At 56.6% G+C, this 13,627-nt stretch overlaps 1 protein-coding gene across 1 annotated transcript; it reads left to right on the forward strand.

Moving 5' to 3' along the window:
• The first annotated feature begins 1,358 nt into the window (after positions 1-1,358).
• On the forward strand, positions 1,359-13,056 carry CTH (cystathionine gamma-lyase). The gene is made up of 12 exons (XM_053950342.1): positions 1,359-1,555; positions 3,027-3,108; positions 3,618-3,713; positions 4,984-5,093; positions 5,649-5,780; positions 6,991-7,048; positions 7,289-7,366; positions 8,028-8,180; positions 8,286-8,407; positions 8,876-8,928; positions 9,967-10,105; positions 12,521-13,056. The coding sequence occupies exons 1-12, from the start codon at positions 1,394-1,396 to the stop codon at positions 12,527-12,529; spliced, it is 1,194 nt and encodes a 397-aa protein (XP_053806317.1). The 5' UTR covers positions 1,359-1,393; the 3' UTR covers positions 12,530-13,056.
• The last annotated feature ends 571 nt before the right edge of the window (positions 13,057-13,627 follow it).

Below are 13,627 nucleotides of genomic sequence, written 5' to 3' on the forward strand. Positions count from 1 at the left end.
ATTTTATCCATAGTTTTGTTGTAAAGAAAATGTTTCCTTACAAAATCTAATACATAAATCATTCATCAGTGGCCTTCAGCACATACATGTCCTTTGTCCTCATATGTCAAAGTGCTGTTCCATGGACGTCAGTCCATGCGGGATAACCTTGGCAGGGAGACCCAGTGAATTAATTTTTAATCACAGAATGCCAGGATGTGTAAGGCTGGAAGGGACCATGGGGGCTCCTCTGGAGCCACCTCCCTGCTCCAGCAGGGACATCCCAGAGCACGGGCTTGTGTCCCAATGGTTCTGGAATATCCCCAGAGAGGAGAGGCCACAGCCTCTCTGCACCATCTGCTCAGGGCCGGGCACTGCCCAGGGCAGCAGTTCTGCCTCCTGTGCAGGGGAATTGCTGGGCTCAGCCCCTGCCCGTGGCTCTGGGACCATCGCTGGGCCTGGAGCAGAGCCTGGGCCTGCTCTGACACCCAGGGACAGACAGGGACAGACAGGGACACCCAGGGACAGACAGGGACACCCAGGGACAGACAGGGACAGAGAGACACCCAGGGACAGACAGGAACACCCAGGGACACCCAGGAACACCCAGGGACAGCCAGGGCTGAGGCCCCTCTCACTGGGGCTCCTCTCCAGGCTGAGCAGCCCCAGCTCCCTCAGCCTTTCCTGGGCACCGAGATGCTCCAGGCCCTTGCTCAGCTCCAGGGCTCAGCAGAGGGGCAGGATCACCCTCCCGGGAATGCTCTGCTGTGGCATCCCAGGATCCCACTGGGCACTGCTGGTCAGGGACATTTCATTGTCCCTCAAGATCCCACTGAACACTGCTGGCCGGGGACAGCTCGTTGTCCCTCAAGATCCCAGCAGGCACTGCTGGCTGGGGACAGCTCGTTGTCCCTCAGGATTCCACCGGGCACTGCTAGCCAGAACAGCTCGTTGTCCCTCAGGATTCCACCGGGCACCGCTGGCTCGTTGTCCCCCAGCACCCCCAGGTCCTTCCCCCAGAGCTGCTCCAGCAGCTCCCCCCAGCCTGTGCCGCGCTGGGGTTATTCCCAGTGCTGAGGTTCTCCAGGCAGCGCTGCCGGGCAGTCAGCACACTGCTCCCCTATGGCTCATTGCGGCGCTCCCGGCCGATTCCCGGCGCTGCCGGCCGATTCCCGGTTCCTCCCCGGCAAAGGCGCCCCCGGGTCCCGGCAAGGCTCCCGGGAGCGGCCCCGCAGCGCGCGGCGCCCCCCAGCGGGCGGGCGCTGCCTGTGCAGGGCGGGCCCCGCCCCGCCGGCAGCCAATGAGAAGGCGCGAGGGCCCCGCCCCGCCCCGCCGGCAGCCAATGGGAGGGCGCGAGGGCCCCGCCCCGCCGAGCCCCCGGCGCGCTGAGGGCCGGTCCCACAGAGCCGCGGCCATGGCAGAGCGGGGCGCGCAGGGCTTTCTGCCGCCCTTCGAGCACTTCGCCACCAGCGCCATCCACGCCGGCCAGGAGCCCGAGCAGTGGCGCTCCGGGGCCGTGGTGCCGCCCATCTCGCTCTCCACCACCTTCAAGCAGCAGGCGCCCGGCGAGCACACGGTGAGTGCGGCCGCCGCCGGGGCACCGAGCCGCGCAGGGGGCTCTGAGTCACCGGGCTTGGGCACAGCCGGGAGGCCGCGAGCATCCGGCGTGTCCCGGCCGGGGGAACGGAAGGCGGCAGGTCCTGGGCAGGGCAGGGAGCTCCCGGCGCGGATGTTTCCCCTCGTGGCGGCTCCGGGGCGAACGCGGTGGAGGCTCCTCATGGGGCCACTGCAGAGCCGCCTGCCCGCGGTGCCGTGCCCTGCGCTCCGGGAGCCTGGGGCTCTGTGTTCCCGCAGCGGGCGGCGATCCGGAGCGGTTGGGATGAGGTTGGGATGAGGTTGGGATGATTCCCGTGTGAAAGGCGGGAGAAGGGGAGCAGGGAGCACCCAGTGCCCCCAGGCTCGCAGGAATGCTGCTCCAGGGGCTGCCCGGAGCCGGAAATCTGGGAGGCTCTCCCGGCCCTGCACCCGCCGCAGGGCCCGGGCAGAATCCCTGTTCCACTACACATACTTCGTGTAAGAGCCTCCTGCGGTTTTGCTTCCAAACCGAGGCAATATTTCCTAAGGATTTTGTGGATGCCCTGTAGAAAGTGCCGGAAAGGTTTGACGGGACGTGGCACAAAGCTGCTGCCACTCCTAAATCAGCACCTGCTCCAAACTCGCGCTGTGCTGGTCGGGCAGGAGGAATTTGCCTTGTGATTCCTCATTCCACACAGAATCCCAGCTGTGCTGAGGAGGCCCTCGGGAGGAGTCACGCTGCTCTATCCACATCCTGATGACAGGATCCATGCTCTTGCCGGGGGCTCTGCCAGAGCGATCTGCAGGATTCCTGACTATGAGGAAGTTGACATTAAAGGGAAATCCTAAAAGCAGGAAAATCCCAGGGTGTTCAGCAGGTTCTCTTGGTAACAACTGCATCTGTGCATGCATGAGTGTCATTTTCCTCATTAAATTTCCCCCGAATTTGCATAAAAGCTGTGGCACTAGGAAACGTGTGGGTTGTCAAGAACTGATGAGAGGAGTTGTCCGGTGCCCTGTGGGTGTGATGGACACACGTTTTTCCTGAGAATTCCCACCAGAGAGGCTGAGGAGTCTCCCTCACTGGAGATACCCAGAGCTGTCTGGGCACGATCCCGTGCCCTGTGCTCTGGGATGGCCCTGCTGAGCAGGGAGTGGGAGCAGGGCACCCTCGTGGTCCCTTCCAGCCTGACCCAGCCTGGCATTCTGGGGATGCTTGGACTGCGCTGCCCAAGCCCTTTCTCCCGCAGTGGTCTGGGGAGAAGCAGGAGAATGTGGCTCCTTGCCCCAGTGCACCCCGGGCTCCTTTCTCTGGCAGGGATGCCCAGCTGGATGTTGTGCCAGGACACCCTCATGCTGCTCTGGGAGGAGCTGGATGCCCTCAGCCAGGGCTCTTTAAGGAACCTAGAACTGCTGTTATCCCAGACTTTCCCAGTGCCCTCTCTGATGTTTGATTCCTATTCCCCCCCCAGGGTTACGATTACATCCGCTCTGGGAATCCCACTCGAGATTGCCTGGAAAAGGCCGTGGCCGCCCTCGATGGAGCCAAATACTGTGAGCACCTCACGGGCTGGACGGGGCTTGGGGCAGCCTGGGACAGGGGGAGGTGTCCCTGCCTGTGGCCCCTGGGTGGGCTTTGGGGTCCCAAACCATTCCATGGATCTGTGAGCACGGCTCTGGCTGTTGGCTGTGGGCAGGAGCAGCTCCAAGGTGGGGAAGAGCCCAACACTTCTGGTTCAGGAAATTCCAGCTCCATCCCTGGGTTTCTCTCCTGCTTCCTCACTGCGGCCGATGCCTGGGCTGAGCTGGATCCATCCTTGTGCAGCGGCACTGGAGGCAGTGGGAGCAGGCAGCCCCTGGTCCCAGTCTGTCCCAGTCCATCCCAGTCTGTCCCAGTGTCCGTGCTGGTTCCGTGCTGTGCACATCCATCTCCTGCTTTCACTGGCTCCACGTTCCCAGCGAGGCAGTGACAGAACAGGTTCTTTTCAGAGGCAAAGCAGGAAGGCCAAGGCAAGTCTGACTTGTTGTGTCACATCAAACACTGATGATCCTTTCTCCTCCAGGCTTGGCTTATTCCTCTGGCTTAGCAGCTCTTTTGAACATCTGTCACCTGCTGAAGACAGGGGACACAGTTATCTGCATGGATGACGTCTATGGAGGTGTGTACAGCATTCTGTGGCTTCAGCCTTCTTTGTGCAGGGGATCAAACCTGTCTGTGGCTCTCAGGAGCTCTGAATTTCCCCAGCTCTGCCAGAGTCCTTCAGCAGGGTGAGCTCACTGCAGTTCCCAGGGCAGCCTGGCTGTCCCTGGGGTGACATTGGTGTCCTTGCTGGGTGACCTGTGTCGCTGATCAGCAGAGCTGTCCCTGCTCCAGGGCTGTGGCACACAGATCCAGCCTGGGAGGATCACAGATCCAGTTCAGGGCAGGCTACAGAGCCCAGCCACTGGTGGCCTTTCCCAAGCAAGAGCTGGAAAATGAAAGGAATCTCCTTTCCCCTCCCTCGGAATGGTGATGGTTGGCCAGTGAGTTCCCTGTTCTTGTGCACATACAACACACACACACACACACATTTCCTTTTCATATCACAGTTCTGCCCTGCCAGGTGACCTCCTCCAAAGTGCAGCTGGAAGCTGGAGACAGCAGGGATCTCTGCTCCTCTCACTCCCTCCACCACTCAATTAGCCAGAGTCATTAAGGCAGAGCAGGGGCTCAGTTCCTCATTCAGAGGGGCTCAGGGTGGGTCAGTCAGGCAAAGCCCATTTGCATTAAAGCCTCAGCCTGGGCTGTTTTCTGCAGGGGTGAATTTCACTGCTTCTCCTCTGGCTTGGTTTGTTATAAAGAAAGGGTTTCTCACCAATGAACCACCCAAACATCACTCAGATGTTTCCTTCAGCTCACAGAATCCACCTCCATGTTCCATCCCGTCATGCTCAGATGGAAAACTGAGTCCCTGGGGATCACCTTGGCAAAAGGGCCCCATCAATAAATTTTTAATGCAGGCAGTGTTTCCTGGTAGTGAGTGCTGCACATCCATTGATCCCCTGTTGCTGCTGGATTTCTGATCTTCCCAGGGAAAGGCTTCAAGGACAGGAAGGAATCATTTTTATTGGAGTGATGGGAAACAGTAGCTGGAGCCTTCCCCTTCATTTCTTCTCTGTTTAATTTCCTGATCATAAACCCCACATGGATTTCAAGTACTTCCTAAATCACTCTGATCCCATATTCCCATTATTGGTATTTCATGATCATTAAATCCACAACAATCCTTAAACTTTGTATAAATAAAGAAGATATAAATGTGCCATTTCTGGTGTGCAGCATAAAGCTGTGCCCTCCTGACTGTCCCTGCATGGTGCAGGAGGCTGGAGAGCAGGGAATGAGTGGCAAGGAAGTTGTTTCATTTTGTGACTTTTTTTTTTGTTTTTTAGGCACAAACAGATATTTCCAGAAAGTAGCCTCAGAAAATAATTTGAAAGTAATTTTTGTTGACTGCACAAAACCAAAATGCCTGGAAACTGCAATTACACCAGAGACCAAGGTAGGGAAGAGGGAAATGGATTCTAAAGGGATGTTAAATTGTTTTATCCTTGCTCCTGTTGGGTTTGGGGGTGTGTTGAGCTGAGGGGGGCAGCTTGGGGCACAGCTGGATCCACCATCTCCCACGGTTCTGCCTCATGGAAAGCATCCTAAGAAGGGCAGAAAGCCCTGGAGAGAGAGGAGGGAAAAGGGAAAAGGTGAGGAGGGGCAGAGGGAACGCCGAGCGCGGAGCCGCGGGTGCTCTGTGGCACTGCTGGGTGATCCCCTGCTCCAGGGGAAGGGAACTGTGCTGGGAAAGGCTTTGGGAAAGGCTCTGTCCTGGCTGTGTGAGGCCCTCTCCAGCTGGGATGCACTGGGGTGCCACAAGCCCAGCCCAGGGAAACCTCCCTGAGCTTGGGGGAACCAGCTGGAGCCTCCCCTGGCTCTGGCAGGGCCACTGCCCATCCCCACTGCACAAACCCCATGGGGAGCTGCCACCACTGAACCCCCAGAGCCCCTGGGACTCAGCCCAGCACTGGGAACTCTCTGACCTGCAGTTTTTTTGGGGTTTGTGCAGCTGGTTTGGCTGGAGACCCCCACGAACCCCACGCTGAAGGTGATCGACATCAGAGCCTGCGCTGACATCGTGCGCAGGCACCCGGGGGTGCTGCTGGCCGTGGACAACAGCTTCATGTCTGCCTACTTCCAGGTGTGTCACCTGCCCCAGGGCAGGTAGATTGGGAAAGGGATTGGGAAGGGATGATATCAGATCTATCTCCCAGGAGCCCAAGCTAAGCCCTGGTGTGTAGGTTTAAAGTCAGAGTGCAAAGTGCCTGGTTTTGTTCAGGATCAGTACTGTGATCTTGCTGAATTAAGAGAACTCCTCAGAAAGTGTTAATGCTTAGCTCAAGCAGCTCTGCAGATGGCCTGGGACGTAGCAGAGGCTTGAGGATTTGCCCTGCAATGTGTTATTCACTTCAGAATTCCCAATTTCCTCTGGAAAGTGCTGTGTGGAAGAACACAGGGTGCTGGTTAATGTGTCTGGAGCAGCCTGGTGTGGAGGCAAAGCCAATGCTAATGATTAATTGGTGGGAGCAGTAGGTGAGGTACCACACTGGGCTAGGAAAAAGAGAATTTTACAGTGATCTGTCCATCAATATTGAGTGTAAAAGGCCTTTTCCATGGTGGCTCTGGCTGGGCATCTCCACATTCCCTGGGTGGGAATCTTGTTAATGTGAAACTGTGCAGCAGTTTTTGCATCTGCCTGCTTTGTTAAGTTTTAACCGTGTTGCCCCTCTCTCTTTAGAATGTGCTGATACCATGTGCAAATTGCCTTAATTAGTGACTGATTAAAAATCTGGCACTGCCCAGCACCTCTTGCCCATCCACCTCCTGGTTTGTCTCACTTCAGGAGGCTCCTGGGCAGAGAGCTGGGAGCTGAGGGGAGAGGGAGCTGCCAAAGGAACCTCCTTTGCTCGTGTTCTCAGCTCCTCCAGGGCAGGATCTGCAACACCTGGAAAGCAAAGCAGTTCTTTAGCTTTGCAGTGTGAGCCCTTCCTTTCCCAGGGAAATGCACTTTGTGGGGTCAGTGCCAGGATTTGTCCCTGCCTCAGCCGAGCTGTGGAACCATTTTTTCCCAGCTCTGCAGTGTCTGTTGGATGTGCTGCGTCTCTTCTCTCCCTGGAGCCTGTGGGAGTTGGAGCAGTGCTTTTAAATCACATTTTCTTGTGCTTACCTTGAATTCAGAGTGCCTCCCTGTACTGCTGCTTTTAGCACATCTGTTCTGTTGTCATCCTCAGGTTTTTTTGTTGTTTCTCCACTCGTTTTTCCTGTATGAGCTCAGAGCCCTTTGGAATGGCTGGGAATGAACCTGAGTGCAGCCAAACTTGAATTATGATGTTATTTTCCTTTCCTTTCAGCGTCCTTTGTCTCTGGGGGCTGATATTTGTATGTCTTCTGCAACCAAATACATGAATGGTGAGAATGGAGAGTTCAGCACATCCTTGGGGCAGGGATGGAGGGAGACTGGGAAGGAATTCCTGGCTGGGAGGGTGGGGAGGCCCCTGGGTCCCTGGCAGTGTCCAAGGCCAGGTTGGACACTGGGGCTTGGAGCAGCCTGGGACAGGGGGAGGTGTCCCAGGGGTTTTATTTACACTTGGGGGCTTGTGGCAGGAGCCTGGAGTGGCTGATCCCATTCTTGTCCCCTGTCATTTGTAGGGCACAGCGATGTCCTCATGGGCCTGGTCTCTGTAAACCGGGATGATCTCTATGAGAGGCTCAAATTCCTGCAGAACTGTAAGTCCAGACAGGGAATTCCTGACAGGAATCCTGTTCACATCCACAGCTGCTGCTGGGGAGGGTGGGCGGGCACACAAGTGGGAAATCTGCCTGGGAATGTGACTTTAATGGGCAGAACTGAAAAAAGGTCAATTAAAAAAAAAAAAACTCCAACAAGTAAAACTCCAATAAAATGGAGGAAAATGACAATAAAATGAGAGACATTGATCTCCACTTCCTGAGCACTTCAGGAGAGCACTGGGGCCCATCCTGAACCCACTGAGGTGCCACCTGCAGTTTGGGGGGTTTGGAACTCCCTCACCCATCAGGGTGTGCCCGATGCAGAATTTTCTTATCTCCGATGATTCCAGCAATTTTCCAGCCTCTTCACTGTCAGGAATAAATTCCTGTCCATGGTTCTGCCCTCTGCAGTGAAGGTGCATTGTGCCTAATAAAGGTAACCCTTGAGGCTTGAGCCCGTTAATTGGCCTCATTAATTTGCTCCCCAATGTGGGAGATGAGGAACAGAGATTGCCTCGGGTGTCTTCCCACGTGTTCCAACCTCAGAAATGCTGGAGATGAGGATGTGTTTGGCTTTGCTGAATGCAGAACACCGATGTTGCTGTGGGATTCTGTGGAATTTGTGGAATTCTGTGGAATTCTGTTCCCATTTCTACAGCCCTGGGAGCTGTCCCCTCCCCCTTTGACTGCTTCCTCTGCAACCGGGGGCTCAAGACTCTGCACATCCGGATGAAGCTGCACTTCCAGAACGGCCTGGCTGTGGCCAGGTTCCTGGAATCCCATCCCCGGGTGGAGAAGGTCATTTACCCAGGTGGGTGGGCAGGGACTGGGGAGCTGCAGTGCCCTGTGACTGGGGTTAGGTGCCCAGCTGTGCACTGGAATTCACTGGGAATTCTCCCAACTCTCCCCATTCCAGGGCTGCCTTCCCACCCTCAGCACGAGGTGATGAAGAGGCAGTGCACGGGCTGTCCTGGGATGGTCACCTTCTACATCAAAGGGAACATCAAGAATGCCTCTGCCTTCCTCAGGAACTTGAAGGTAAAATAAAGGCAATAAAGTCACCCTGAGGGAGCTGGAATTGCCCTGCTGAGGGGAGGGTGAAGTGCCTTTTCTTGCCAAGTCCTTTGGCTGTGCCCCACTCTAAATCAGGGATAATTTGTCCATGGGGTTAATGAGGGGGAACAAAGGGATGCCTCAGCCCCTTGAAGTGTTTGTTTGTTTGTTTGCTCCCAGGGTGAGGCGTGTCCAGCTGAGCCCAGGAGCTGCTGCTGGCAAAGGCCTTTCTGCAGGGCTGGGGAGCTGGGGCTGGTGCAGCTCTGCTGGAGCATTGCAGAGTGCCCTCAGGAGGGAGAGGCACTCGTGGGGCACAGAGGGAGCCCCTGGCTCTGGGAATGCTTGGCTGAGTCCTTGTGCTGGTGTTTGGCCAGGTGTTCACTCTCACTGTGCCCCGGGAGGTGTTTGTATCCTGAGCCTACTCCTGATAACTCCTTTCCCTTTCTGCCGTAGGTGTTTGCCTTGGCTGAGAGTCTGGGTGGCTTCGAGAGCCTGGCAGAGCATCCGTGAGTTCATCCTCCCATCCTCAGAGCCTCAGAAAGCTGCAGAGCACCTCAAAATTCCCACAATTTCCCAGCCCCCAAAGCTGTTTTGCTGTTTTGCCTGTAGCAAAACTCAGGGACTGTTGTGCAGCACAAAGCCAGGGGAGAATCCAGAGGGAGGGAATTCTGTGAGAGTGAAGAGATAGAGGAGTTTTGCCTGGAGGGCTGAGGCACAGTTGGTGTCCATGAAGACAATGCCAGAAGCTGCAGAGTGTTGGGATGAGGAGCAGCTTGGATTGAGGAATGCCCAGCTCCCTGCTCTCACAAGGGGGCACAGTCAGGGTGTGCACCCAGCTGCCTCTGGTCCCTGGCAGGACCTCCTGGGGCGTTTTAAACTGCTCAAAAGAGCATCTTCATGGAATTGCATTCTTTTACTCAAAGCCAGTTTGCTTTTTGAAAAGGTCCATGGAAATGAGTGACTCTGTTTAAATGTTGAATCATTTCACTTCATGATTTCACAGCAAAACCTGAACCCCTCCAGCAGCTGGAAGGAACTGGTGCCAGTGACTGAGCACATGGGGAAATCCCTTCTTGCCTGTGTCCTCTGTAGCTGGAGAGAATAAACCCTCCAGAGTCCTTTGGGACACTTTGAGAAGGGATCTGAGGAGCCAGAAATGAAACCAGGAGATTTTATACTGGAGGTTGCACATTCCCCACGTGCAGAGCTTACAGAGCTTCTGTGGAATGAAAGAACAGCTCTGGAAGGAAGAGGAATAGGATTTTCTTCTTTGTCAGGTCCAGATTTTTAAGTATCCACTTCTTGTTAATCATTTGTGTCTTGGAAATACAGTCTGGAGATGCAATTCCCTGACTTGTCAGCATTCCCACCATTTCCAGGAACTGCTGCCAGGAGCTCTTTGCATCTGTGGGGTCACACAGGTGGCACAGAGGAGGTGTCAGATCCTGCTGCCATTCCAGGGGTGCTGGCAGGGAACCAGCCGGGCTGGGTTTACCAAAAAAAGTCCCAAATTCTTGGGATAAAGTTGTTCTTTGTCTTTTCAGGGCCATCATGACCCACGCCTCAGTGCCTGAGGAGGAAAGGAAAACTCTGGGAATCAGTGACACCTTGATCCGCCTCTCGGTGGGGCTGGAGGATGAGGAGGATTTGAAGGCAGACCTGGAGCAGGCCCTGGAGGCTGCGGTGAGTGGGGAGCTCCCCTCCAACAATAATCCCCAGCCAGCCTTTCCCTGGGGCTGAGCCTCCAGCTCCTCCCTGATGGACCCTGGGCTGGCCATGGAAAGTTTCCCTGATTGCAGCCCTGCTCAGGCACAGCTCCCCAGGGATTCAGGAGCACTTGGGCTGTGCCAGGCACAGTTCCCCAGGGATTCAGGAGCACTTGGGCTGTGCCAGGCACAGTTCCCCAGGGATTCAGGAGCAGCTGGGCTGTGCCAGGCACAGTTCCCCAGGGATTCAGGAGCACTTGGGCTGTGCCAGGCACAGTTCCCCAGGGATTCAGGAGCACTTGGGCTGTGCCAGGCACAGTTCCCCAGGGATTCAGGAGCACTGGGGTGTGCCAGGCACAGTTCCCCAGGGATTCAGGAGCACTTGGGCTGTGCCAGGCACAGTTCCCCAGGGATTCAGGAGCACTGGGGTGTGCCAGGCACAGTTCCCCAGGGATTCAGGAGCACTGGGGTGTGCCAGGCACAGTTCCCCAGGGATTCAGGAGCACTGGGGTGTGCCAGGCACAGTTCCCCAGGGATTCAGGAGCACTGGGGTGTGCCAGGCACAGTTCCCCAGGGATTCAGGAGCACTTGGGCTGTGCCAGGCACAGTTCCCCAGGGATTCAGGAGCACTGGGGTGTGCCAGGCACAGTTCCCCAGGGATTCAGGAGCACTGGGGTGTGCCAGGCACAGTTCCCCAGGGATTCAGGAGCACTTGGGCTGTGCCAGGCACAGTTCCCCAGGGATTCAGGAGCACTGGGGTGTGCCAGGCACAGTTCCCCAGGGATTCAGGAGCACTGGGGTGTGCCAGGCACAGTTCCCCAGGGATTCAGGAGCACTGGGGTGTGCCAGGCACAGTTCCCCAGGGATTCAGGAGCACTGGGGTGTGCCAGGCACAGTTCCCCAGGGATTCAGGAGCAGCTGGGCTGTGCCAGGCACAGTTCCCCAGGGATTCAGGAGCACTTGGGCTGTGCCAGGCACAGTTCCCCAGGGATTCAGGAGCAGCTGGGCTGTGCCAGGCACAGTTCCCCAGGGATTCAGGAGCACTTGGGCTGTGCCAGGCACAGCTCCCCAGGGATTCAGGAGCACTGGGGTGTGCCAGGCACAGTTCCCCAGGGATTCAGGAGCAGCTGGGCTGTGCCAGGCACAGTTCCCCAGGGATTCAGGAGCAGCTGGGCTGTGCCAGGCACAGTTCCCCAGGGATTCAGGAGCACTTGGGCTGTGCCAGGCACAGTTCCCCAGGGATTCAGGAGCACTGGGGTGTGCCAGGCACAGTTCCCCAGGGATTCAGGAGCAGCTGGGCTGTGCCAGGCACAGTTCCCCAGGGATTCAGGAGCACTTGGGCTGTGCCAGGCACAGTTCCCCAGGGATTCAGGAGCACTGGGGTGTGCCAGGCACAGTTCCCCAGGGATTCAGGAGCAGCTGGGCTGTGCCAGGCACAGTTCCCCAGGGATTCAGGAGCAGCTGGGCTGTGCCAGGCACAGTTCCCCAGGGATTCAGGAGCACTTGGGTGTGCCAGGCACAGTTCCCCAGGGATTCAGGAGCACTTGGGGTGTGCCAGGCACAGTTCCCCAGGGATTCAGGAGCACTGGGGTGTGCCAGGCACAGTTCCCCAGGGATTCAGGAGCACTTGGGTGTGCCAGGCACAGTTCCCCAGGGATTCAGGAGCACTTGGGGTGTGCCAGGCACAGTTCCCCAGGGATTCAGGAGCACTTGGGCTGTGCCAGGCACAGTTCCCCAGGGATTCAGGAGCACTGGGGTGTGCCAGGCACAGTTCCCCAGGGATTCAGGAGCACTGGGGTGTGCCAGGCACAGTTCCCCAGGGATTCAGGAGCACTTGGGCTGTGCCAGGCACAGTTCCCCAGGGATTCAGGAGCAGCTGGGGTGTGCCAGGCACAGTTCCCCAGGGATTCAGGAGCACTTGGGCTGTGCCAGGCACAGTTCCCCAGGGATTCAGGAGCACTTGGGCTGTGCCAGGCACAGTTCCCCAGGGATTCAGGAGCACTTGGGCTGTGCCAGGCACAGTTCCCCAGGGATTCAGGAGCAGCTGGGGTGTCCCTGGGGTTGCAGTGATGGGAATGGCCCTGCTCAGGTCAGGCTGAGGGAGGCTCACACAGGGCTCAGACAGGGCTTCAGGTTTGTCAGGGCAGGGTTTCAGAGAGGGTAGGAAAGGTTTGTTCCTGTATTTTCTCTTTTTGTGTGTGGTTTTTTTATTCGTGGGGAGGAATATTGGTTTTTTTTACAAGAGGAAAAATTACCATCAGTAACTTCACATATTTCTCTTTGCCAACATGAAGAGAATCTAATGCTAAAATGTGACTTTAATTCATGAAAATAAAAATGTGTGGCTGATAGAGGGGCCGAGCACGATGATCCCTCCCTTTCCTTCCTGCAGTTTGCATAAACCTTGAGGCTCAGGAAGGATCTGGAACTGGACATGGCTGTGGACGAGGACACGGAAACCAAACCTCTCTTGCTTTGCCTTTGGGAATTCCAGCCTGGGCTCCTGGGACTCTCCCGGGCTGTGCAGGGTGTGCTGGGCACAGCCTGGGCTCTCCCTGCCCACGTCTGGAGCCGGGAGCTGTGTGGGAGCAGCCGTGGGCACCCCGGGAATGTGATCCCAGTTCTCCCAGCAGAGCTCAGTGTTCCTGCTGCTCCTGCAGGGTTTGGGCACAGGGGCTGCTCCCTGGTACTGCTCTCGGGTCATTCTCTTCTCACCCGGCAGCTCAGCTCAGAAACTTGGTTGAGCTCAGATTTATTTTAATTAAGTTAGAAATTTGCCTAGGAGCTTTTTCTTCTCTTGATGTTTTATTGAAAATGAAGTGAAATCCAACACCTGGTAAATAACTTTCTAAACAGGAGCCTTTGTCTCTTTTAAGAAAAAATCATGTGCCGTGGGTTAATAATTTTAATTAAAACACTTTTCCTTTCCTTGCTTGTCTTTCCATGTGCATGTGATCCTTGTGTTCAAAATCGGGGCATGGAGTCACCCTGGAGCTGTTGGAATTCTCCTGTGGGAAGGGAGGAGGGGAATGGAGCTGAGGAGAGAGGGAGGATGGAGCTGAGGAGAGAGGGGAATGGAGCTGAGGAGAGAGGGGAATGGAGCTGAGGAGAGAGGGGGATGGAGCTGAGGAGAGAGGGGGGATGGAGCTGAGGAGAGAGGGGGGATGGAGCTGAGGAGAGAGGGGGGATGGAGCTGAGGAGAGAGGGGGGATGGAGCTGAGGAAAGGCTGGAGCTGAGGAGAGAGGGGGGATGGAGCTGAGGAGAGAGGGGGGATGGAGCTGAGGAGAGAGGGGAATGGAGCTGAGGAGAGAGGGGGGATGGAGCTGAGGAGAGAGGGGGGATGGAGCTGAGGAGAGAGGGGGGATGGAGCTGAGGAGAGAGGGGGGATGGAGCTGAGGAGAGAGGGGGGATGGAGCTGAGGAAAGGCTGGAGCTGAGGAGAGAGGGGGGATGGAGCTGAGGAGAGAGGGGGGATGGAGCTGAGGAGAGAGGGGAATGG

Source organism: Vidua chalybeata, chromosome 9 (assembly GCF_026979565.1).
Source record: "Vidua chalybeata isolate OUT-0048 chromosome 9, bVidCha1 merged haplotype, whole genome shotgun sequence".
NCBI lineage: Eukaryota > Metazoa > Chordata > Aves > Passeriformes > Viduidae > Vidua > Vidua chalybeata.

Coding starts and splice junctions, on each gene's coding strand:
- CTH (XM_053950342.1), top strand. CDS start 1,394: ATGGCAGAGCGGGGCGCGCAGGGCTTTCTGCCGCCCTTCGAGCACTTC. Junction 1,556..3,026: donor AGGCGCCCGGCGAGCACACG/GTGAGTGCGGCC, acceptor TTCCCCCCCCAG/GGTTACGATTACATCCGCTC. Junction 3,109..3,617: donor CCTCGATGGAGCCAAATACT/GTGAGCACCTCA, acceptor TTTCTCCTCCAG/GCTTGGCTTATTCCTCTGGC.